This window comes from Pongo pygmaeus, chromosome 2 (assembly GCF_028885625.2).
Source record: "Pongo pygmaeus isolate AG05252 chromosome 2, NHGRI_mPonPyg2-v2.0_pri, whole genome shotgun sequence".
In the NCBI taxonomy this organism is placed as follows: domain Eukaryota; kingdom Metazoa; phylum Chordata; class Mammalia; order Primates; family Hominidae; genus Pongo; species Pongo pygmaeus.
The window spans coordinates 44,548,747-44,575,620 of record NC_085930.1 but is presented as its reverse complement, the minus strand read 5'-3'; the positions used below and the strand labels follow the sequence as shown (position 1 = coordinate 44,575,620).

General features: G+C 39.7%; 1 protein-coding gene across 14 annotated transcripts in view; it reads right to left on the bottom strand.

Moving 5' to 3' along the window:
- Positions 1 to 26,874, bottom strand: part of PHLDB2 (pleckstrin homology like domain family B member 2) — a 240,953-nt gene that overhangs the window by 124,456 nt on the left and 89,623 nt on the right. For 13 of the 14 annotated variants that reach the window (XM_063661609.1, XM_063661610.1, XM_063661613.1 and 10 more), the window contains exon 1: positions 5,567 to 5,666. In XM_063661609.1, coding sequence (XP_063517679.1) covers positions 5,567 to 5,633 — 67 coding nt within the window. In that variant the 5' untranslated portion in view covers positions 5,634 to 5,666. Of the gene's footprint in view, positions 1 to 5,566; positions 5,682 to 26,874 lie in introns of those variants that run through there. The other variant, XM_054480718.2, reaches the window with a different exon arrangement.

The following is a 26,874-nucleotide window of genomic DNA, read 5'->3' as shown; positions in this document are numbered from 1 at the left end:
TTTTCAGAGTTATGATTACTCTGTAGTCACAGATCCTAAAATGCTCACAGAAATATACATGAACAGGCCCCTTTTGGCTGTTGGGTCACTGATGGACTAGAAATTCAGTGACAACATTCCAGTTAACTGGCTGTGTCTGCAGGGGCTCAGAGCTACTTGCTGGACCATTTTTAATGTTCCACTTGATGGAGACAATGTCATTGCTTCTCTCAGGAGAATCGCAAAGAACACTAGTAAAAACTTTTTTTTTTTTTTTTTTTTAGACGGAGTCTCGCTCTGTCACCCATGCTGGAGTGCAGTGGCGCGATCTCGGCTCACTGCAAGCTCCGCCTCCCAGGTTCATGCCATTCTCCTGCCTCAGCCTCCCGAGTAGCTGGCACTACAGGTCACCACCACCACACCTGGCTAATTTTTTGTATTTTTAGTAGAGACGGGGTTTCATCGTGTTAGCCAGGATGGTCTCGATCTCCTGACCTCGTGATCCACCCACCTCAGCCTCCCAAAGTGCTGGGATTACAGGCATGAGCCACCACGTCTGGCCAAAAACATTATTTTATAGCACTCAACTCTGACTGGAGATTTATGTTAGTGCTCAGTAAATTCTAAATGGTTGCTTGAAGCATTTATTTCTGAGATACAGATACTGATGTTATGACTAGTATAGTTTATTTATTTATTTATGTATTTACTTTAAAGACAAGGTCTTGTTCTGTTGTCCAGGCTGGAGTATAGTGAGGTAATCATAGATCATTGTAACTTGAAACCTGGACTCAAGCCATCCTCATGCCTCAGCCTCCCAAGTAACTAGGACTACAAGTGCATGCCACCACACCCAGATTTTAAAATTTTTTTGTAGAGATGGGGTCTTGCTACGTTGCCCAGGCTGGTCTTAAGCTCCTGGGGTCAAGTGGTCCTCCTGCTTCATCTTAGTATGGTTATTTCAGTCTCATTTGAATTTATGACTATCCTCAGAAACCAAGAATTTCTTTTTAAATTTTTAAAAATTTCAACAGCTTTTTAGGTACAAGTAGTTTTTTATTACACGAATGAATTATATAGTGATGAACTTTGATATTTTAGTGCACCCATCATGCAAGTAGTGTACATTTACCTAATGTGTAGTTTTTTATCCCTAGCCCTGCCCCCCCCCCACCTTCTCCCTTTGAGTTTCTAAAGTCCATTATGTCACTCTGTATACCTTTGTGTACCCATAGCTTAACTCCCACTTATAAGTGAGAACATACGGTTTTCAGTTTTCCACCCCTGTTATTTCACTTAGAATAATGGCCTCCAGCGGCTGGGCGCGGTGGCTTACGCCTGTAATCCTAGCACTTTGGGAGGCCGAGGTGGGTGGATCATGAGGTCAGGAGATTGAGACCATCCTGGCTAACATGGTGAAACCCCGTCTCTACTAAAAATACAAAAAATTAGCCGGGTGTGGTGGCGGGCGCCTGTAGTCCCAGCTACTTGGGAGGCTGAGGCAGGAGAATGGCATGAACCCGGGAGGCGGAGCTTGCAGTGAGCCGAGATCGCGCCACGGCACTCTAGCCTGGGTGACAGAGCAAGACTCCGTCTCAAAAAAAAAAAAAAAAAAGAATAATGGCCTCCAGCTCCATATAAGTTGCTGGAAAAGACATTATTTCCTGTCTTTTAATGGCTGAATAGTATTCCATGGTGTATCTATACCACATTTTCGTTATTCACTCATTAGTTGATAGGCACTTAGGATGGTTCCACATCTTTGCAATTGTGAATTGCACTGCTATAAAATACATGTGCAAGTGTCTATTTTGTATAATGACAAGAACCAAGAATTTCTGAGTTACAAATATTCCTAAAGAAGATGATCAAAATTCACTTGCTGTGCTGTTCAAATGGAAAACAAAAGAAGCTCTATTTAAAAGTCATTCTCTTATTGATGATTTCCAGAGGTTGATTCCTAAGGTATTAGTATTATATTTACAAGATTGACATAAGAATTTTCAGAACTTTGGCCTGGCACAGTGGCTCATGCCTGGAATCCCAGCGCTTTGGGAGGCCAAGGTGGAAGGATCATTTGAGCCCAGGAGTTTGAGACCAGCCTAGACAACATAGCAAAACCCCTTCTCTAAAAAAATCTTTTTCAGTTATCCAGGCATGGTGTCTTGGGCCTATAATCTTACCTACTCTGGAGACTGAGGCAGGAGGATCACTTGAGCCCAAGAATTCAAGGCTGCAGTGAGCTACGATTCCATCACTGCATTCCAGCCTAGGCAATAGAGTGAGACTTTATCTAAACAAAACAAAACAAAACTCCAGAACTTTAACATGGGTATATGGATTCACTGTATCTTCAATGTTAATATTAAAGTTAGCTTTATAAAAGGCTTAGCAACCCATCAATTCACAAGAGGAAAGTTTCATATACAGTCGGGCATTGCTTGAGGCTAGGGCTATGTTCTGAGAAATGCGTTGTTAGGTAATTTTGTCATTGTGCAAACATCATAGAGTCCACTTACACAAACCTAGGTGGCATAGTCTATTACACACCCAGTCTATATGGCATAGCCATAAGAATGGCATAGCCTATTCCTAGGCTACAAGCCTATATAGCATGCTACTGTACTGAATACTATAGGCAACTGTAATATAATGGTAAATATTTGTGTATCTAAACATCTCAACACAGAAAAGGTAAGGTGTTGTGCTACCATACCACTGTCACCAGATGATAAGACATTTTTCCGCTCCATTATAATCTTGCAGGGCCACTGTTGTGCATGTGGTCCCTCACTGATTGAAACACTATGCAGTGCATGACTGTATATGTCTAAAGGGAGTATTTTTCTCCCCACACCCCAAGCCTGTTGGCAGAGCTTTCTGGGGCTCTTCCTCTGTTTCCTCAACAAAAATCCCAGATAAGGTGTGAGATCCCTCAATAATTGGAGTGCTGTTTGAGGGGGTCAGAGCACCAAAGCACTTATGCTTTTTACTCCTCTAGTCTGCTGAGCATTGATGAGCAATGTAATCAAGACAAGCTCTGATGTGGTTTATTGTTTTCCTGTTGCAAAAGCTAGTTTTGTCCTGCAGAAGTTATCAAAGTGACTATCCAGGTGGAAAATTCCTTACACAGGCAATTTTGAAGGATCCCTAGTGGCGGGTGGCGGGGGGGCACCCTTACCCTTGATGAATAATTCACTGGTAATTAGTTCTCAAAAGAAAGTTTTATCTCTCATAGGCTATTAGCATTTTATGATAGATTCTCAATTACTTTGTTGAATGCTTTGATCCTACTGGAAATATCAGTCCTTTGTTTTTCATTCCAACTTCCACAATCCTCAGTACATGAAAGAAGGAAGGTTTAGGAATGTACACGGGGGAAGGTGAGGGTTGCATACTGTCTACCTACACAGGGGTATCCTTTGGGCACAGCAGACGTAACATGTCCTAATCATTACATCATTATCACCTTCCCTCACGTGCACCCCTCAGCCCTCCTTCTTAATTGTAGTCTACAGTTAAGTAAAGGATACCCTCTTAGATCCAGTCATCCAACTCCCATATCTGGAAAACTTCTTCAGTCCCTCAATTCTTCCTCAACGCCTATTACCAATCCATTGCCAAATCGTATAATTTTTACCTCTTAAACATCTGTCAGTAGTACTTTTCATCCCCTTGCCTTCATTTACTACCTGGTATTTCCCCACTTTTAGAGAGAGCCAGGAATAAGTCAAGGGGAGATGGAACCTCATTAGGCCCAGGGCTAAAGGGACATTGGGTGTGCAGTAAGTAAGGCTCTCCCAAGGAAATGGAAGATGCAGAGCCTAAAGAAAAAGCTAAGATCCACATTTTGGAAAGAGGGTCTGGAAGTATCAAATCCAAGACTGTGCATTTGGCCATGAGAGGGGATGGGGTATAGGGCAGTTGCTGAGTAATATTCAGTATTTAAAGCTTCCACTTATGGCAGGATGTGATGGCCAGGTGAGATGGGATGGGAGGATATTGGAATTGTAATAGGCTCCTAAATGAAGCCTCAATAACAGTACTTAAAATTTTAAGTTCTTTTATTAGTCTTTTTTTCCCCTAATCTCCTGCACACAATTCTAAGCTGTATGAGGACCGGGATCTTTCTGTCTTGTTCATTGTCATGTCTCCAGTGCGTCTCTCAGAACTTCATACATGACAGACACTATTAAATATTTGTTGAATAATACATAAATTGGTCTTTACCAAAACTCTAATCTCATCACTCCAATGCTTAGAATTCTTCAATAACTTCTCAAAGCCTTTAGGATAAAATAAATCTGGAATCCTCAGATTAGCACAAAAACAAATAAACAAAAAAAAAATGTCATTTGGTTTCTCCAGGTTATTTTCCCACCTAATAGCTTGTCATTTCCTTCCTCCTCTTCCTGCAAGGAGGGAGCATTCCAGTCGCAGTAAACTGCCTGCAGTTATTCACATGAGTCACATTCATGTATCTCTTTCCTCATAATCACAATTCACCTAGCAATAGTCACTTCAGAAATCACCCTCTCCAGAAAGCTTTCTCCAATTCCATGACTGGTTTTGGTTAGATATCAAAGTATTTCACATCGTCATATTGCAATGTTTCTGTTTTATTTTCCGTGTCTGCTCAAGATAAACACTCCCTACAGATTGCAGAATTCCCAGCCAGCCCCCACAATAGAGCAACTGAGTAAGACAATTGCTTAAAATCTCTCTTTGTCTCTCTCTCTCTCTCTCTCTGTGTGTGTGGTGTGTGTTTGTGTGTGTGTGTGTGCGGGTGTGTGTGTATGTGTGTTCTATTGGTTCTGTTTCTCTGGAGAGCCGTAACACAGGTTTTTCTATTTTAACTTCTTGTGTCTAGAACTTAGCACAATGAGTAAATGAAAAATGAAATCTGGTTTGGAATCGCACTCCCTTAATACAAGAAGACTTTGCAGTACAGAGCTGGTCAGCTGGTCAGAAGGAAATACTGATGAGATTGGCTGAAACTAGGTAACCAAGCTTATCCCTCAGCCTTCTGGTTACTTGATTGTCTGAGGCATAATAAAAAATAATGAGGAGTATATACACTTTATAAGCCTATTTATTCTGTTTGAGTGCCAGGGAAACCCTTTGCAAAGATTTCAACCAGAACCACAAACCCTGTGAATTGGGAGTAGTTGTGCTGGAGCCTCCTCCCTCCTCAGATATGTCAGTATCAGCTACTCTGCTAGAGTCTAAAGGCTTGGTGTCTTTCTCTATACATCCCATCCCACCCTTTCTTGTGCAGGCTTTGATTTCTGAATGACTGAGGAGTCACTGGGAAAGACCTCCACACCAGCTGCTTGGGTCTTCCCATCCTTCAGCATCTAGACTAAATAAAACCTCAGCATATGTCTTCAGTGAAGTAAGATATGGTGACCTGTGAACAAGCAGGTGACCAAAGTTCTGGACAAGGATTGCCAGCCTCAGGCTCTCTTCCCCAGTGATTGCTGGACTCCTGGGTTTATGCTTGAAAATGCCAGCTCATTCCCAATATGTATGATGGAGTAAGAACTTGTAAATATGTACTGAAAACCTCTGACAATAAAGTTCTCACCGAAATGTTGCACATCACCAACTCCATCTTCCTTGGGCACCTCTCTCTGGGTATCCTCCTCCTCCATCAGGATCTTCTGCTGAATCTCAACGGATAAACTGGGATCAGTGCCAGCCTGCACACAGCAAGAAAAGAGAGGTACCATGATTGGAAAGCTGAATTGACCTCTGAAAACTCAAGGTCAACAGAACTTCATTTGTTGGACACAGATGTTGAACATCTGGGGAAACTAACTGCTGCTCAAGTTGAAAAACAGACGTCCTGGATCACCCTGTTATTTCACTGCTATCTTCCCTGTAAAACAACAGAACTTCGCCACCACCAGCACCACTAACAACAAAAGCACACTTTTATCTAGAATAGACAAATCTGGCTAACAAGTAATGGACAATGCTTAAACCAAAAGAGGAACCAGTTTCTTAGCATAGTTATTTCTTCTTGGGCATGTTGCTGCTTATTTTCTATTTTTCATCCCCTGCTTTTTATTTACCAGCCACTCTGTTAGGTACTTTGTCTTTATTATTTCTTCTACTTTTTACAAATCCCATGGTTTTTTTTTTTTTTTTTTTTTTTGAGACGGAGTCTCGCTCTGTCACCCAGGCTGGAGTGCAGTGGCGTGATCTTGGCTCACTGCAACCTCCACCTCCTGGATTCAAGCAATTCTCCTGCATCAGCCTCCTGAGTAGGTGGGATTACAGGCATGTGCCACCATGCCTGGCTAATTTTTTTGTATTTTTAGTAGAGACGGAGTTTCACCGTATTGGCCAGGCTGGTCTCGAACTCCTGACCTTGTAATCCACCCACCTCGACCTTCCAAAGTGCTGGGATTACAGGCATGAGCCACTGTGCCCGGCACAAATCCTATATTATAGGGAAAGAAACCAGTGTCCTTGTTCTCAAGAGCTTCCCAAAGAGATCCTGACTTTAAGTCTGGCTTCCTGCAGCTGACATATCTAATATTCTCTGTAGACACAGGGGAGCCCCAGGAGATGACCTGGTCCCACTATCATGTAAGTAAGGGCTCCCATTTGTTGTACACCTAGTATGCCAAATATTGTCCCACTTGATTCTCACAATGTCTCTAAGACTAAGTGCTGTCATTTTTTTATTTAACAAATGAGGAGCCAGAGACTGAAGAGGAATAATTAGAGAGTTATCAAAAGTCACATAACCAGTGATGTACATTACCTAATAAGGTGACAATCACCATCTCCTATTCAAATGCTAAAACATAACAGGTTTTGTTTATATTGCCCTTGGTATATTAAGGAGAATGAACCTTAATGGTGGCAGAATTGGAGGTAGAAAGATAAGTTAGAGGTCTATACAATAATTCAGGGGAGAGATGCTAAGAAACTAAACTAAAGGCATTTGTGTACAATAGTGAGATGCAGACTGTATGATATACCTGGGAGGTACAATGCATCAAGCCAACATGATTTATTGATTCTAGAAGGTGGGTACAGGGGAGAGAGGGTTTGATTTGGGTAAGTGATGGATGATGGTGCCATTATCTATGAACGGAAATATTGAAAGTAGAACAGATGTGGGGTGAGGAGGGGAATTTAATTCTGGACATGTTGAATTGAAATATATCTGTAGGGCATCCAAGTGAAGTGCAGGGTAGAGAACAAGATTAGAGATGTATATTTGGAGGATGCAGATCAAGGCAAGTTTTTTTTTTTTTTTTTTCCCAAAATGGGAGGGAGCAAGGCAAACTGTCTCATAGGCTGAGAGAGATGTTAAAGATCTAGGAAACAGAGAAATTAAGTGACAGAGGAATGTCCTGGGAGAATAGAGAGAGGATGAGGTCAAGAATCCAGCTGGAGTGTCGGTCTTGACTAGAATAAGCTCTTTTTATCTCAAGAGCATGGGTAGTGAAAGCAGGTAAGGGTAGATGCCAATGAAGGTCAACAGCTATGTGATGGGAAGGTTACAATTAGAGGATTTTTACATTACTGAGTTTTTTACATACTGAGTTTATATACATGGTTTTTGTCCGTGAAGAACAAGGCCAAGTCTTCCATTGAAAGTGTACTATTTAGGAGATAACTGCTGAAATATAAACTTCCATAAGTTATACTTAAAAGAAGCTTTAAAAACTTTTGTGCTATAAGCAATACCATCAAAAAAATGAAATGAGAGCCCACAGAGCAGGAGAAAATGTTTGTAAATTATATATCTGATAAGGGATTTGTAGCTAGAGTATGTGTAAAACTCTTAAAATTCAAAATACTTGGCAAAGCATGGTGGCTCACTCCTGTAATCCCAACACTTTGGGAGGCTGAGGCAGGAGGATCACTTGAGCCCAGGATTTCAAGACCAGCCCAGGCAACATAGAGAGATCCTGTCTGTACCAAAGATTTTAAAAAATTAGCCAGGCATGGTGCCATGTGCCTGTGTTCCCAGCTACTTCGAGGCTGAGGCAGGAGGATGGCTTGAGCCCAGGAGTTAGGAGCTGCAGTGAGCTCTGATCATGCTACTGTGCTCCAGCCTGGGCAACAGAGCGAGACACTGTCTAATAAAAAAAATGAAAATAATCAAAGGATTTGAGTAGACATTGCTCCAAAGGAGATATGCTGAACATCTTTAGCCATTTGGGAAAGGCACATCAATACCACAATATGATACCATTGCATACCCACTAGGATGGCTATAATAAAAAAGACAGATTGTAACAAGTATTGGAGAGAATGGAGAAATTGGAGCACTCATAGGGTGTTTGTGGAAATACAAAATGCCTCTTTGAATCACAATCTGCCAGTTCCTCTAAAGGTTAACAGGGCTGCCATAAAATCCAGAAATTCCACTCCTACATATATACCCCAAAGAAATGAAAACATATGTTCTCACAAAAACTCATACGTAAATGTTCATGATGTCGTTATTTGTAATAGCAAAAAATGGAAACAACTCAGATGTCTTTCAAAAGGTGAATGGATAAAGCATGATTTATCTATACAATGGAATATTATTCAGCAATACAAAGGAATAAAGTACTGACAATGCTTCAACATGGATGAACTTTGAAAACATGCTAAATGCAAGAAGGTAGTCACAAAAGATCATATATTACATGATTACATTTATATGAACTGTTCAGAATAGTTAAATCTATAGAGACAGAAAATAGATTTGTGGTTGCCTGGAAGTGGATGTAGGGAAGAGATGAAAGAGTAATAGAGAGTGCTGCTAATGGGTGTGGATTTTCTTTTGAGAGTGAGGAAAATGTTCTAAAGTTAGATTCTGGATGACTCTTTGAATACATTAAAAACCATTGAATTGCAAACTTTAAATAGGTGAATTATATGGTCTGTGAATTATATTTCAATAAAAGCTGTTTTTTAAAAAAAGCTTCACAGAAGATTTTTAGGGCAGTGAAAATACTCTGTAAGATACTGTAATAGTGGATACAGGTTATTATATATTTGTCTAAACCCATAGAATGTACAATACCAATGTAAACTATGGATTTTGTGTGATGGCAATGCATCAATATAGGTTCACCAGTTCACCAGCTGTAACACATATACCACCCTGGTGGGGATGTTAATAAGGGGAGAGGTCACGTTTGTGTGAGGATGGGGATATATGAGAAATCTCTGTACCTTCATCTCAATTTTGCTGTGAACCAAAAAACAGTCTTTAAAGAAAAAAAAGCAGAAGCTTAAAGTCTAAGGAAAAGATTGTTGACGGAGGCAAGAAGTGAACACTGCTAAAGACCAGATAATAATAATGGCCATTATATTTGAGCAGTTATAAGCCAGGCACTGTGCTAAGTGTTTTATCTACATTATCTCCATTAACCTTCACTATAACCCTATAAGGTACTTTTCCCTAAATTTACAGAAATACAATTAAAGCTGAGAAAAATAAAGAACTTGTCCAAAGTCAATAGTAAGAAAGATAGGAAGACAAAATGCAGACCTAGATCTGTGTGAGTCTGTTCCTTAATACATGTACTGTGCTGTCTCCCACAAGTTTTGCTTTGCTTTGCTTTCTAACTCTGACTTTCTAGGTTCCGCACAAATGCCAACATCTTCAGGCCAATTTCTTTTTCCAGGGCATTCCTACAATGTTCTAGGTCTATCAGTCTTAGAGTGGTAGACAGCATTTCCACCTCTGCAATCTTAATAAAGAGTTGCAGAATAAACACATTCATAATAAAAATGTTGTGGAATAAATGTATCGATAAATGTTCACTCTCCTTAACTCCTCCACACATAGGAGTCCTAGAAGCCCAGCTGACACCCTGTACAGAGTGATTTCCTGATGTTCAGAGCACTTAGGGCCAGAAGAACTGAGAGCCCAACCCAGAGAAAATACATCTCTTTATTCTATTTGAAGAGGTTATGAGTGAGAAGAAAAGAACAAAAGTTGATCTCAACTGTTAGATAGAGAGACAATGCCCATACTCATTCACCTGTCAAGGTGGTTCTTGAGTTCTACAATCTTGATGCAACCTTCCAGCTTTCCTCACATAATAACTGCAGATATACCTAAATTAGTTCCTGGCATGTACGAGGGGTTCAAGAAGTTTTCTCTTCCTTGTTCATTCCTTTACAGTTCCCCCCTCCTCCTACTCCTACTCAATAACCATGAAAAGCTCACTGTTTAAATTCAAACCCCATCTCTACTAAAAATACAGCTAAAAATTAGCTGGGCGTGATGGCAGGCGCCTGTAGTCCCAGCTACTCAGGAGCCTGAGGGAGGAGAATCGCTTTAACCTGGGAGGCAGAGGTTGCAGTGAGCCAAGATCACGCTATTGCACTCCAGCCTGGACAACAGAGTGAGACTCCATCTCAAAAATAATAAATAAAATTAATTAATTAAATAAAATTACAAATTCAAACTTCTAGTCTGGAATGGAGTAACTATAAAAGAAGAGAAAAAATACAAACCTAGCTCCCTAGATTAGCTGCCTAAACTCCTCTGTGGTCTGGTAATCATGACAAAATGGTATTGGGGACTATCTGCCTCCTGATGAAACTATGACATCTGTCCACATATGTCTTTATGCCACATTATTATAATGTGAGAGGCAGTAGAAGAAAAATAGTTCTTTTTAATAAAATACGGTATACCAGTGTTTACGTGAGCTTACATTGTGTCAGGCATTGTACTGAAGTCTGTACAGACATCTTGTCATTTTATTCTCACACAATCTTTTGAGGTAGGTTCTTCTAATTGATAGGCAAGAAAATTGAGGGCAGAAGAGGAGGAATAACTTCTCTAAGGTCACCTAGTCAATAAGGGAGGGGTCAGCAACCTCCCCTTAATTTATGTGGCCCTAAGTCAGGTCTATTTCTGTGTTAGATTGTCTCTTTATCCCTTCTGTTATCACGAAGCTCCCTTTCGTGGAAACTGTTCTCCTAAAAATGGTGTGGAGGAAAATGCTTCTAATGTGTAAATAAGATTACAAGCAATTATCCAATATCAATGCAAAAATGCTAGAGTAAATTTTAGAAAACAGAATCCAAACACCACATTAAGAAAATATACCATGACCAAGTAGGATTTATTTCTGGAATGCAGGGATGATTCAATATGAGGAAATCTATTAATTTAAATACTATATTAGTAGATATAAGAAGAATAATCATATACTATCCTCAGATGGGGAAAAACCTTTTTAAAATTCTTTTAATTTTATTAAACAAATTTTTTTGGAGACAGGGTCTCACTGTCACCCAGGCTGGAGTGCAGTGGTGCAATCATAGCTCACTGCAGCCTCAACCTCCTGGGCTCAAGCAATTCTTCTGCCTCAGTCTTCCAAGCAGGTAGGACTACAAGCATGTACCACTCTATCTGGTTAATATTTCTATTTTGATTTTTTAGAAATGGGGCCTCACTATGTTGCCTAGGTTGGTCGTAAACTCCTGGTCTCAAGCAATTCTCCTGCCTCAGCTTCCTGAAGTGCTGGGATTACAGGCATAAGCCACCACACTGGGCAAAAAAAAAAAAAAAAAAGGGGGGGGGGCTTTTAACAAAACTCAATTCCTATTCCTGATAAAAACACTCAAGAAAATAGAAATTGAGGCATATTTTCTACACTTGATCTTAGCCATAAGGCTGAGAAATGATAATGCATATTTTTCGATACCTCAGTCCTAAAGCTGGTGTTATGTTTAATCAGAAAATATTAGAGGTATTTCCACTGAGATTAGAAAAAGGTAAGGATGCTTACTCTCTCTCCATCTATTGAACATTTTCTTCCTAGAGATTATAACCAACACAATTAAAAAAGAAAAAATTGATTCATAGGAAATGGAAAAGAAGAAATAAAACTATTTGCAGATGATATAGTTTACCAAGAGAATCTGAGAAAATCAATGATAAACTCACAGGCCATAAAATCAACTTTTTCTTTTTAAAATGCTAAAGATAACGTTAATTTTAAAATAACTTCAAATGTCAAAAGCTGCAAGAATAGCACAAAAAACATTTTTTTTCCTGGAACTACTTGAGAGTACATTGTGAAGAGAGAGCCCATCACTCTTGAATAATGTGTAACCCTTCCAAGAAGGGCATTTTTCAGATAACCGATACACAAGAATCAAAATCAGGAAATTGTCATTGACACTAACATTAAATTTACAAACTCCATTCAAGTTAGTTAATTATCCCAATAATATTCTTTATAGAATGCAATCTAGGAGCATCTGTTATATTTAGTTTTTCTGACTCTTTAATGTTTTTGTTTGTTTGTTTGTTTGTTTGTCTGGAAGAGCTCAGTGTGGGTGGCCTCTCTTGGCTAATTTATCCTCACTCCCACCCTCTCAGTACCAGGGGTAATGGAAGAGACAAAGAGGGTGACCACAATCAAAACCCATCCTGCCAGACATATAAAATGAATAATTGCTTGAGTGTGTAGAGAAATCTGGAAGTGATTCTATACTTTTATCTTATTTTTACTATAAAAATTTTGAAGCAGACTATAAAAATAGAAATATGTTAAATGATGAATATTCATTCTGCTGAATTCTTCCTAGATAGAATGTTCACAAGAAAAAAATTGTCTTATTTCCAAAATCGTTCTCCTAAATTAGATTTAGAAGTATATCTGTTCTTAGGTCAGTATATGCTCAGCACTAACTGCTCTTCAAGAAAATCTCAGAGTCTATTCTTAGATTAAATTTTAAACAGATAATACTGAGAACACAACTATCCTCATTTTATTAGGTATTAATTCTAAGCAAGTTTTAAAAAATATTCGAATCTGACTCTGCCTCAAAGTTCTGTTGGAAATTCAGATTGTCACTAATTCTGTGGGGCTGTAGTTCAAATTTCTTTATATGTAAAGCCTACAACTATTTTTTCCTAATTATATTTTATGGTAATCAAATTATTAGCCTTCATCCATGTTGACTGTCTGAAGGGTTCTGAAAGTATAATAGGTATATAAGTAACTTCCATGCTGTGCTGGTTTGATGAATATCTGGGAAATCAACCGGGATATGTTATTGGATTTGTTATCGTTCTTGTAGAGCTGCTTTTCTGAGAACAGGTTGGAAACGGAAAGAGGGCTTGTGGGCAAATTCCTCTTCTAGGTTGCCAGAGGCAAGAGCATACTGAGGAACTTTTTAAACATACAGATTCCTGGCTAGGAGTGGTGGCAGGTGCCTATAGTCCCAGCCACTCAGGAGGTAAAGGCGGGAAGATTGCTTGAGCCCAGGAGTTTGCGACCAGCCTGGGCAACATAGCGAGAGCCTGTCTCTAAAACAAACATGCAAACAAATACATAAATAAAAATAAAAGTACAGGTACCTTAACCTCACTCTAGACTTTCTGAATCAGAATCTGTGTTGGTAGTTTCAGTAATGTGTGTTTTTTGTTGTCGTTGTTATTTTTGAGACAGTCTCCCTCTGTCAGCCAGGCTGGAGTGCAGTGGGATGATCTCAGCTTACTGCAACCTCCACCTCCCGGGTTCAAGTGATTCTCATGCTACAGCTTCCCGAGTAGCTGAGATTACAGGCGTGCATCACCATGCCCGGCTAATTTTTGTATTTGTAGTAGAGACAAAATTTCGCCATGTTGACCAGGCTGGTCTCGAACTCCTGGCTTCAAGTTATCCACCCGCCTTGGCTTTCCACAGTTGTGAAATTACAGGTGTGAACCACCGTGCCTGGCCAGGTTCAGTAATATGTGTTTTTAAGAAGTTTCCCGAGAGAGTCTTCCGTAGTAAGCTTAACACTAACCTTGATTAGCTTTGAGAAATTGTGTCCCACAGAATGTCAGTTTAACAGAATGATCCCATAAAAAACTAAGAGGAGTTTTGGAAATAATGCATTCTATAGCCCCTCCTTAGCAAGCCATGGGACATATTAGTATATGCATTTAGTATAGGCTCTAAGGAAACATCTACTTAATTTTGTGTAATCCAGCATTTCTCAAATTTATTTGAGTACAGCACACACTTTTTTTGACACAACAGAAATTACTATGCACCCCAAAGAGCAGGACTTTGAGAGAGATTGATATAGAACACATTCTTCTCCATGCCACCCCCTCTTTATTAATAGATCAACAATTGTTTGATGTTAGGCAACTCAGGAATGAATGTAACTTCAAACTTTTATAAGGAATATTGTGCAAGGTTGCGTAAGAACTTCCTGCCTAGTATTCTCTGGCTCTTCCTCTGTTCATTCCTAAACTTTAGATATTTTTTAAAAACCGATAACAGTTATGATAACAAATGTGCCCTGATTTCTTACTCTATGCAGACTGTGTTCTAAGCACTTTGCAGGCATTATACCCCTTAATACACAGCCCTGTGAGGTAGTTTCATTACTTTAACAATGTTATAACAGGATACTGAGGTACAGAGATATTAAACAACTAAACCTAAGAAAACTCACAGTAAGTGGTGAAGCAGCTATTAGAGACACTAAATCCAGGTTCTCAGATTCAAAGTCTATAATGTTAACCACTTCATTATTCCACCTGAATAATGTAGATTTGATATGGTTTGGCTCTGTGTCCCACCCAAATCTCATCTCGAATTGTCATCCCCATGTGTCAAGGGAGGGACCTGGTGGGAGATGATTGGATCATGGGGGTGGTCCCCTCTTGCTGTTCTCCTGATAGTAAGTTTTCATGAGGTCTGATGGTTTAAAAGTGTTTGGCAGTCCCCCTCACCTCTTGTCGCCATGTAAGATGTGCCTTGCTTCCTCTTCACTTTCTGCCACAATTGTAAGGTCCCTGAGGCCTCCTCAGCCATGTGGAACTGTGAGTCAGTTAAATCTTTTTCCTTTATAAATTGCCCAGACTCCAGTTGTTCTTTATAGCATGTGAAAATGGATTAATACAAGATTCTTTGGTAATCTTATTCAAAGCCAAAGCTTCCCTTGTTCATGGCTTCCTAAGCCCTGTCCCTAATGCTTGCTCTCTCTTCTGAGCTACAGATCTGCATCTCTAACTGCTTGTTAGACACGTCAGTGAGGAGCTACAACTGGATTCTCAAAGTTAACATATGTCTGTAGAATCTCATCTTCCCTTTCCAAACTTACCCTTCCCTTTGTTTTCCCTCTTTCCAGCATTCATGAATTTCTTCATATGACAACTGTGAGCACTTACCATGCATTTGGCACTGTGCTCTGTTGGGGACTTAAAGGTGAGCAAGGCATCTTATTCCTGACTTCCGTTTGGCTCATAACTTCAGTGAACACATGCTTCATCATGGCTACTTTCTTCTCTTTCTGCATTTTGTCCTTCCAGATTAGTCTCCAGTAGCTGTTTTATTCTGTAAGTTGTTCTTAAGTCATATCATTTGAAAAAGAATTTGGTTATTGGATTATCTTTCTCTGAAAGGTCATTGGCATGTCTGTAGGTGCTGTGGCAGATTGTATTCCAAAAATGGCCCCACTGGCTCACATGCTCATCCCCCCATGTAACATTGGCAGCCCTCCATCATGAGGTGGGGTCTACATTTCTCCTTTTGGATCTGGATGGGCCTGTAAATACTAGTGGAAGTGATGCTATGCTATGTGCTTTTCAAGGCTAAGATCTAAAAGGCAAACAGTTTCCTCCTGGCCCTTCAGAGAAGCTAGCCCTTGGAACCTAGGCCCTGAGGAAGAGGAAAGACTACATGGGGTCACTTTGTAAGGTGTTTCTGGTGATAGCCCCTGTTGAGGATCCAGCTGACAGCAAGCACCAACCTCCAGACAAGTGAGTAAGATTTCAGATGATTCCTAGTCCTATCCTTTTCATGTCCCCAGCTGATGCTGAGTGAAGCAGAGACAAGATGTTCTCTCTGAGCCTTAGCTAAATTGCAGAGTTGGAGCAGCATAAATACTGTCATTGTTTTAAGCCGCTGAGTTTTGGGGTGTCTGTTACACTGCAGTCGACGAGAACAGGTGCTTACCATTATTTTCACCAGCTATTGACAGAGGCAGTCACATGGCATAAAGTATAGCTACCTGGAAGGAGCTGCTGCTGGGGAAGCAGGCATCATTATTAAGTGTCAATTGTGTGCCATCCGTTTCACATTTTTAATCCTCTGTAGCACTTAATAAAGTAATTTGCATGTAGTATATGTTGAATAAATATTTGCTAAATTGAGTTGAAATATGGCTTGATAGTTAAGTACATGACCTTAGCAGTCAGATATACTGTACAAACCACAGCTCTAGATGCTACAGCTGTGTGATGGGAAGCAAGTTTCTTCCCCAAATCCATCAGTTTCTATATTTTTATGGTAATAAAAATATCATTAAACTCTGAAACTGATATAAGGATTAAATATTTAAGGCATGTGCAAGTGCCTAAGAATGCGAGGCTCATGGTAAATCTCTCTCTCTCATTCTCTCTTAAATTTTAGGACAAAATGAGAAGGATTGTAGCCTGATTGTGAGGGATCTTGAAGCATAGTTAAGGTTCATTTTTTAGGCAATTAGGGACTCATGGAAAATTACAAAGGTGTGATATGCATAAGGCAAGGTTTGAGAAGATTACTATGGCAATAATGTGTAGAAAGGATATATAAAAACCAGTTCCGAAGCTAAAGTCAGTGTCCAAGAATGTTAGGGTCTAAAAAAGACTTAAAAATATAGCCAAGGGGATATCAGGTCAGGAATAAATTGCAGGATGATATTACAAAGGAAATTTCCATAGTCTTTGATTGGCTGGGTTTGAGTCTACCACGGAAAAAGTTAAAATAAAAAAAGCAAAGTCCAAAATTGGTTGCAATAATTTGGCAGCATTTATTAGAGGATCCCCTATGATTCAACAATTTCACTTCTAAAAATTTGTCTTATAAAGAAATGAGGGCAAGAGTACTTAAAGTTATATGTCAGAGATATTTACTGCATCTTTGTTCGTGATAACACAGTGTTGAGAAACTATAATACCATCAGTAAGGTCGTGGTTAAGTAGACTACTATATGTTCATACAATCAAATAATATGAAAATGAGGTAAATCTAGATAAACTGACCTGAATGATAAGTTGTAAGTGAAAAGAGCAAGTTGTAAAGCTATATGTGTGTATATATATATACACACATATATATAAAAATCAGATGACTATATATAGTCATCTGATATATATATAATATATATAATGCCATTATATATATAATGCCACTATATATATTATATATATAATGCCACTATATATATTATATATATAATGCTATTATATATATAATATTATATATAATGGCATTATTTACATTTTTAAGTTGGTATGTATCTATATATATAGAGACAATATATAATATTATATATATAATGGCATGGTATATATATAATGCCATCTGATTTTTGTTAACAGCAGGAAAAAGCCTAAGTGCCGGAAAAGAACAACACTAGATTAATGCTGTTTCCCTCTGGGGAATGGGGATGGAAGGATGTGGGAATGGAGTGGTCTTACAAGATTTACTTTGATTAATTGGTACAATTTTATCTTTTGGTTTTTTTTTTTTTAAATATAAGAACATATTATATTTGCAAATTTCATACCATTACAAGCAAACAATGCCATTAACAGAAGCAGTAAAGTTGAAAAGATTGTTGGATTCAGGGGAAAGAAACTGATTAGATATAGATTAACTTGTAAAAAGAAAAAGAGATGTAGGTTAACTTGTATTTGGTATGAAGCAGCGCTGTACCAAAGGGTTGGTTTGTGGTTAGAGTTGTGGTAGTTGTTGGCAGCAGTCAAGGGTGTATCTGGGCAGGCTTTCCAGGTTGTGGTTCTTGTAGGGCTCAGAAAAGATGTGGTTGATATGAATAGAGCTTGCAGCTAAGACTAGAGGGTCGAAGGCAAAACTCATGAGCCAGTGTCACGGGAAGCAGCACCACAGATCATTTTTACTGCTGCTGGGTCCCAGGATTGGAGGGAGTAACTCTCTCTGACACAGCCTTGTTCACCCAAAAGGCTAGCTTAGGACATCTATCTGACTGACCAATAATTTACCCTGGATTCGACATAATAGGAGAGGCGGAAGGTAGTACAACATCCTGCTTGTGAAATTAATCTTTATTAATTTGTCTATTCCCACCTTAAACTTATTTACATTTTTAAGTTGGTATGTATCTATATCTGCATTCGTATCTATATCACCCATACCTATAACTATAATCTATATCATCTATCTGTTTAGATAGATACAGATAGACATCCCTGTCTGCCTCTTTTCATGTGAAACAATTAGCATGTATTCAAATTTGGCCTTGAATAATACTATGTATTGAGACATATTAAATATAGGGTAAGCACATTATAAAAATGGATCCCACATGGGGTATTATAGTGTTATGTTGTAAAGCCAGTGTTTTATTATAGAATTACTGATTGCTTCTCCAGATGGGTTTAAATTGATGACTCTAAGAAAATTTTTGCAAACTCCCCCCTTGTAGCTTACTGTCCCTACAAATATGCTCATGGGAAGACCCACTTTCTCTTCACTACTTTAAAATGCTTTGGGCAAAGAAACACTTGGATGTTTTTATTAAATAAACATTATCTTCAAAGCCCAATGATGAATTTTTTTAATACATGAAAGTCTCTTTCGAAATCCTTTTCAATATTTAATACGTATTGTGTAAGTATAAATAATACATTTGAGATTTTTAAAAATGCATATGCAAAGTGATTTGCAGAAGTCCCTAAAATATTTATGATTCTATTATCTACAATTTTCTTTTATTTATCCTATCTCCTGTAGATTCTGATTAGGTATAGGTAGGGATTTTTTAAAAATGTCATGGCTCATGCCTTTCTTCCTTCTTTTCTCTCTCTCTTTTCTTTCTCTTTCTCTCTTTCTCTTTCTTTCTTTCTCTTTCTCTCTCTCTCTCTTTCTCTCCTTCTTTCTTTCCTTCTTTCCTTCTTTTCTTTCTTTCTAGAAAATAAAATGTGGAAATATAATGAGTCCCCTAAGATCCCACTGCCCCTCATGCTGACAATGATATGGTTAGACTCTGGGACGTGCTGCCTTTTTTTTTGCCATGTTCCTTATTCATGGCATTTCAGAACAAAAGATTTATACATACCCAATGAAGCTACATATATTCTTTTTTTAAAATCACTATTATCAAGCCATACGATATCTCATAAATTAATAGAAAAATGTTGCATGTAAGATAAAGAATTTTAGATTGCTTTAATTTTGTCAGTCTCATTTCTTTCTAAGCAGAAATACCAGCCTCAGTTTCCCTGCTTATTAAGCAATATATGCTTCCAAGCAATTGCAAAGTGAAAATGGAAGTACCTTTAGAAATTACTTTATGCTGCCACCACTAATCTGATAGAGGCCTGGAAGCAGGAGGAAAGAGTAAAAGCTGTTTTTCTGGCAGTCAGGAATAATGCAAAGAAAGTGGAGGCCTGCTCCAAATTTTAGTAGCTTTATATGCATCATTTACTATAGTTGGTGAGTGGATAGGAGAAACAAAATTACAAATTTCTCTTTAGTGGCTTGGCTAAGAAGTTGAAATTGAGAGTAGACTCTGAATCTAAATATTTTAGGAATTAGATACATATCTAATTCTTGGTTTTGCTGTGTGTGTGTGTGTGTGTGTGTGTGTTTTGAATAGTTCTGTCAGTTTGGTGATAAGAAAATGTAAGGTGATATGAAATTAAAAAAAACAAAAAAAAGTATTGTGAGTTTAGGATCTAGTGAAAAACTGTGGGTGGTCTTCTAGAACCTAGTTAAATAATATACAAAATAGAATTCTTAGAAATATCAGATGTTAGTCGGGCGCGGTGGCTCATGCCTGTAATCCCAGCACTTTGGGAGGCCAAGGCGGGCAGATCACCAGGTCAGGAGTTCGAGACCACCCTGACCAACATGGTGAAACCCCGTATCTACTAAAACTACAAAAATTAGCCAGGCGTGGTGGCATGTGCCTGTAATCCCAGCTACTCAGAAGGCTGAGGAAGGAGAATCGCTTAAACCCAGGAGGCAGAGGTTGCAGTGAGTTGAGATCATACCACTGTACTCCAGCCTAGTAACAGCAAGATTCAGTCTCAAAAAAAAAAAAAAAAAAGAAAGAAATATCAGATGTTAGGACTTTTTTTTTTTAAACAAAAGAATAATGGAAGAACCAGGAATCCAGGACGGGAGAGTTGAGTGAGCATGATACCTTCCTTTAGGGAGGAGAAACAATCCATTGGCTAGTTTGAGTTGTTTTTCAGTCATAGTGATGGATTTGAACAATCCATCCAACCCTTTCACCCAGTTCTTCTCTTTACTAATTGCATGCCTTTGCGAGATGGGGCAATATGGGAGAGATGTGGGAAGATAAATGGCCCTTCAGAGGTTTCCATGACTTTTTAGAATTTTAGTGTGTTGGCTCTAATTAATGCTGTCAATAGGAGAAGGGAAATATCTAAAACTCTGGGTGAACAGTCACTTAGCTACTCAGAAAAACATTTGGAAATTAGAAAAAACATTGTAAACATTTATATGTGCTCCTTTTGATCTAACAAGCATCTATATTCCCTTTCCTCTAAGAGAAAAGATCCAGTAGCTTTGGCTGGTTGGCTAATACCAGAAGACCATATTTATGCTACACAGTGTGTGGCATTTGGCAGGGACTCAATAGATGTTTTCTAGGTTTCATTAAATTGACTGAGTCAAGTGGAAGGTACAATCTTTTTTGTTTGTTTGTTTGTTCGCTCATTTTGTTTTTGAGACAGATCTCACTCTGTCGCCCAGGCTGGAGTGTTGTGGCGCAATCTTGGCTAGTCACTGCATCCTCTGCCTCCAGGGCTCAAATGATTCTTCCACATTCACCTCCTGAGCAACTGGAACTACCAGTGCATGCCACCACACCCGGATAATTTTTGTAGAGACAGGGTCTCCCTGTGTTGTCAGTCTGGTCTCAAACGATCCGCCAGCCTCAACCTCCCAAAGTGCTGGGATTACAGGCGTGGACCACTGTGCCTGGCCACAGTCTTTTAAAAGCCAAAACTATTGAAAAATATTGATAAAATGTTTATTAAGTATGTCATTCAATATGTGTTCATAGATTACCTGAGCAGGGGAAATTAGAGAGGGGAAATCAAAAGATGATCCATTGACAGATAGACTGGAAGTTCCCTGTCACTGGTAGGAAGCATTACCAGCATCTAAATCAATCAGTGCACAGGAGGATATTGGGGCTGGGGCAGGGCAACTTCAGCTGCCTCTGTGTTTATAAAGCAGTTGGACTTCAGTTGCTATAACTCTCTTGGCCTTTCTCTCCCAGTTGGTTCACTCTGCCCCAAAGAGAAGGGGCAACTCTCCCATGGGAGCATTTGGGAAATACTCTGGTTCTGTGTAGTTGGGAGCTAGCTGACCTCAGGAGCTACAGTGGCTGAGCTCCTTTGTGGTCTGGTTTACAGAGGCAGGCCCCTATGGGGAGGTGCACTGTGAATGGCGGTTAGTCTACCTAATTTTGGAATGCAGTTTTAGGAAGTCCTCTGTTGCACTGCACCTAAGCTATACCCTCCTTTGTCAGCTTTATAGTAATGAAGGTGACATTTTTATCTCCTTCTGCCAGACTTCCATGTCTATCTTTTCATTGTTTTCATTTGGAAATATGTACTGAGCCCTTAGACTGTGCCAAGCACTCTAGTAAGCCCTGAAACTCTACCCACAGAAGCTCACAGTGTAGCATATTTATGATGCAGTTGAACAAGTGGGTGAGCATGAAGCTTCCCAGGAAGAAATAGTCTGAACCGAGTTGCTCAGTTTTTGGTCTTTCCTTTTTTTTTTTTTTTTTTTGAGACGGAGTCTCGCTCTGTCGCCCAGGCCGGCGTGCAGTGGCACAATCTCCAATCTCGGCTCACTGCAAGCTCCGCCTCCCGGGTTCACGCCATTCTCCTGCCTCAGCCTCCAGAGTAGCTGGGACTACAGGCGCCTGCCACAACACCCGGCTAATTTTTTGTATTTTTAGTAGAGATGGGGTTTCACCGTGTTAGCCAGGATGGTATCTATCTCCTGACCTCGTGATCCGCCCACCTGGGCCTCCCAAAGTGCTGGGATTACAGGCGTGAGCTACCGCGGCCGGCCTGGTCTTTCCTTAACCAAGTCACAACAGAGCGGGATTTGGCCAGAAGGTAGTCGGGTGTGGTAAGAGCTTAGGCTGCAGAGGCAGCAGGAGCTCGGTTCTGAAAGGCTGCCCTTAAAAGCCATACTAAGGGCCCTGGATTTTGCCTGGTAGGCAACAGACAGCTGGTTAAAAGGTTAGAGGAAGGATGTGGTCACATTTCTGTCTTAAATAAGTCACTTTGATAGGTTGGAGGATCAGTTTGAACAGGACAAGCCTAAAGAGACTAGTTTGCAGGTTGTTCTAGGTGAGAAATTATAAGAAAGTGATTTAGTAGCACCTCTGTTTTTTGTTTGTTTTTCCTTTCCTTTTTTATCTTGGACATTGTGAAATGAGCTAATGCACAAAAAGCGTTTGCGTTTAACTGCAATTCATAGCAAGAACTCAATAAATGTCAGCCATCATCATTTTCTTTTTCTAAATCATCATGTCATTTCCATCATCATCATCAGCAGAGGCAGTAATTTCTCCCTTACTACTCATCCTAAATAATGAGCAGCCTCCTAGAGGCAGGCTGCTCCCAGAGGAAGAGAGCCGTAGAACCTTCTCTCAGACGGCTCTGGTTCAGCTGATCAAACCACTCCCTGCACCCACTCCCACTCCACCACCACATGACTACACCTCCCCTGGCAGAATTGCCAAAGATCCTGCATTCCTACCCTGGCCATGGAGCAAAACTGTGGCATTACTGTTGGGTATTAAGGATTTCCTCTTTGTTTTACTGTTATCATGCTTTCGTCTAGCCAGAACTCTACTCATCTGACAGAAAATGTAGGGTTCAATTCTTTGTTTAGCTGCCAAGATTCTTCAGTGCTTTGGCAAGGAAAGGAAATCTGGCACAAGTGTTTAGGATTGCCCACGTACCTAAGAAAACTACACTTTCTAGATGTAAAGAGTATGTGGGTGATCTTCTCACCAATGTGCCAGCTTTATCCCCTTGAATAATTGGAAATCCCCCAGCAAATACCCTATTGAAGGAATTTTACTTGACTGGTGTATTTCAAGGTCTTATTTAAAATTATATTTGAATTAAAATTTGTTTTTTCTTGAGACAAAGTCTTGCTCTGTTGCCCAGGCTGGAGTGCAGTGGCATGCTCTTGGCTCACTGCAACCTCCACCTCTCAGGTTCAAGCAATTCTCCTGCCTCAGCCTCCCTAGTAGCTGAGACTACAAGCACGTGCCACCATGCCCAGCTAATTCTTTTTCTTTTTCTTTTTAGTAGAGATGGGGTTTCACCATGTTGGCCAGGCGGGTCTTGAACTCCTGACCTCAGGTGATCCTCCCACCTTAGCCTCTCAAAGTGCTGGCATTACAAGCATGAGCCACCATGCTCGGCCTAATAATAATATTAATACTAATAAATGTAATAAGGAAAAATGACAAAAATAAAAATAATCCAAATTTTATTACAGAAAACCCTTTCTTAAATTAAACTTCTTAAAATAACCACAGAACAATCAGTTGATTTTATTTCAACCTCATTTTTCTTTTCTAGCTCTCTTATAAATATTTGTGAGCCAAAAATTAAGAAGATTCAAATGAAAAAAACCTTCATAAAGATGCAGCACTTAAAGGGTTATTTAAAAGAGGAAGTGTGGGCCAGGCGTGGTGAGGTGGCTCACCCTGGCAATCCCAGCACTTTGGGAGGCCAAGGTGGGCAGATCACTGGAGTCCAGGAGTTTGAGACCAGTCTGGCCAACATGGCAGAATCCTGTCTCTACTAAAAATACAAAATTAACTAGGCATAGTGGTGCACGCCTGTAATCCCAGCTACTCAGGAGGCTGAGGCACAAGAATAGCTTGAACCCATCAGGCAGAGGCTCCCATGAGCCGAGATGGTGCTACTGCACCCCAGCCTGGGTAACAGAGAGAGATTATGTCACAAAAAAGAGGAAGTGTGGTTTGTATGTTCTTTCAATATAGAATGGCTATTTTTTTTTACTCTACTGTAAGCATGGTCAATATGATTTTCCTACTACATCTGTCTTCAAGAAGATGAGAATGTTTCGAAACTAGTAGCTTACGGTCTCCCCAAGGACCTCTCTTTTTGATAGTGTAATAATCTTCATATATCACGAAGTAGAATTGTACTGGCAAAGTTAAGAATCTGGATCCAGCTTGTCAAAGTCACAGCCTTTTGTATGTTTGTTCAATTGACCTACAGTGATTTGTACTTGTGACAATTACCTAGATTATGGAAATTTGTAGGTTTGAGCAAATCTTTTTCTTCTCAGTATTTTTGTCTTCTTACCTGTAAATAGTGAGAATGCTAAAAGCACAAAAATTTCTTCTCAGGAGTTTACCAGTATATAGTCTTCCTTTAAATGTAGAGATTAAATTTTAAGTTATTTACGTGAGCAGATTAAGAGATAGTATAGAAAGGTAAATGGTCTACAAGTGGATATATAAGGAACAATTTTTCCACATTTTTCAAGAACACTCAGGCAGAGTAAATTATTCATGCACCTATAACTAAAAAAGGCAATTATCAGTTGCCTTTCCACATAGTACATACTTGAAAATGTCCAACGAAGTTTGCGTCTGTTAGAATACTTTCAGCCACAAGTTTGTCAAATTAGCTTAAGCCATGTTGAAAACCATCGACTCGTGTAACTATACATCATAGATTTACTGGGCTTCAGGTTCATGGACTCAGATGCTTTTCAGCTCTAGGTTCTGCTGAACACAGGCTTCATTCTAAGGACAGTTTCCCACAGCTGCCAGCTGCAATCAGGGCTACATGCTTTTACTTCCACTTCTGGTGTAGGAAAGACTTGCTTCCTGAAAGGTCCCTCAAGCATAAGGAAACGTTTCCCCTGGAGACCTTTAGTTGATTTGGGTCACACGTTCACTCCAGAACCAACAGTGGGAAAAATTATGAGATAACTCTTTGGCTAGTCAGGCTATTGAGGATGTGGGCTGAGTCAGAAAGGAGTAGATACCTGGCCAGAAAGGGGTGGATATCTTCCATCCTGTTGGAAAGGAAGAAAGGACAATGGATGCTTTAGGCCACCATTAACAGCCACTCCAGAGTTCCTGGGAGGAGTAGGCCTATGCAGTAAGGAAGAAAACCACTGTGAGCATTCATATGGAGTAAGATTTAGCAGTCGAAGCTACCAAATGAGGCAGATAAAAAACCTATTTATAGGGAGAAGACAGAGAGAAAAGAACCGACCAGCAGGTGGGTTGGAAGATCAGAGGGTATGGCTAAGAATTTTATTGGTTTTTAAAGCAAGGAGACCGGATGGTTTCAAGTTATCTGCAGACAGAGAAGTAATAGAGCAATAATCCTGTGACTGACTGCCCTGCTCTTAAGCACACTTTGTGTCAGAACTTCTTGCTCACTCTTAATAGGGGAAAGGAGGCTCTGAAAGACAGCATTTTTGTGAGTAATCCAAGATGAAACTAAGTTACCTAAAGAGACAGATACGGCTAGTGGATTAAATTAAGTCTGCACCCCCTCCACCATCTCCTCACACATACACACATACTGCAGTGCTATGCAGGCAAGGGGGCTGGTGAGGAACGTCAGGCCAGTCACAGGGAAAACAAGACACATTTTCTTTATAGCTCTCAGTGATATGTGAACCCAGCATACATTTCTTCATTACATAATGACCAAGTTATTTGAAAGATCAAAAAAATGTTAACACATACTGATCGTGATTGTACAATTGTCTGTCATTTAAGTTTGCTGTGAATTTATCTATATGTAGATGTAAATAGATAAGACTTTGCTGAGTTTGTGAAAGTCTGGTAAACTATTTGGTCAGTGTGGAAACCTAAGGGCTAGTGAGAGGAATTTCATGCAGACTCCACTCCATCGACCTACTGACTATTCTAAGAGGACTCTTGAGGTCAGTGATTAGGAGCATTGTTTTCCTTAAAAACTTGTCATCTACAAATATGAATCTACAATTCAGTGATAAATACCTTTCTTCAAGCACTATGATATGGTGCAACTTTTTTGAAACTTCTAAGCTGAATTCATTGAAATGGGGTATTATCTGGAAGTCTCTGAAAATAACAGAATAAGTATTTTCTTAGGCATGCTAGCTTGGGGTATATGCAAATTATTGAACACCTATTCCATATCCCAGCTCTCATTAGGGGGAACTGTTGAAATTGCAGCTCCATTAAGTCAAGAACTTTGGCTCAAAATGGAGGAGATGATCAAGGTATTTCCCAACTCCCACTTCTTCCTGGTCCCTTAGGCCTCCTGGCTTGCAGCCACTTGGAAGCTGTCTTGGTTGAGTACTCCAGCATCACCGTGGTGGTACTATGTGCTGCTAATGGCACTGCTGCTGCTCCTTTGACCATGTGATGCAGACATCATCACTGAAGCTCCTTCCAGGAAAGCATGTTGCCTAGTGCCTCCAATGCCCTTCCTTTGTCCCCATGCTATTGCTGCATAAATCTGTTACTTAACCAGACATGTTATAATTATGTGCATATTTTTTTTTCCAAGGGCTAAACAGAGAGTTCTTCCAAGGCAAGGACTTTCATGATTTATAGTGCTGTATTAATTATATAGTATGTGATCGGTAAATAAAGGAAAGAAAAGTTCTGGTGGTTTTTGGTATTGGTCCCAAGGAGGGAATTTGGACCAAGGAGGTAAGATTGGAATAAGAGAAGAGCTCACATTGTTAGCTTAATTTCCTTTGACGTCAGGCTTTCTCTTCTGCAACTTGCCAATGTTTACCAGAGCTCATAGGAAAGGTGCTGTATCTGATTTTGATTTTAGACATTGAATTTTCACTGTAATACAGAAAACTCCCA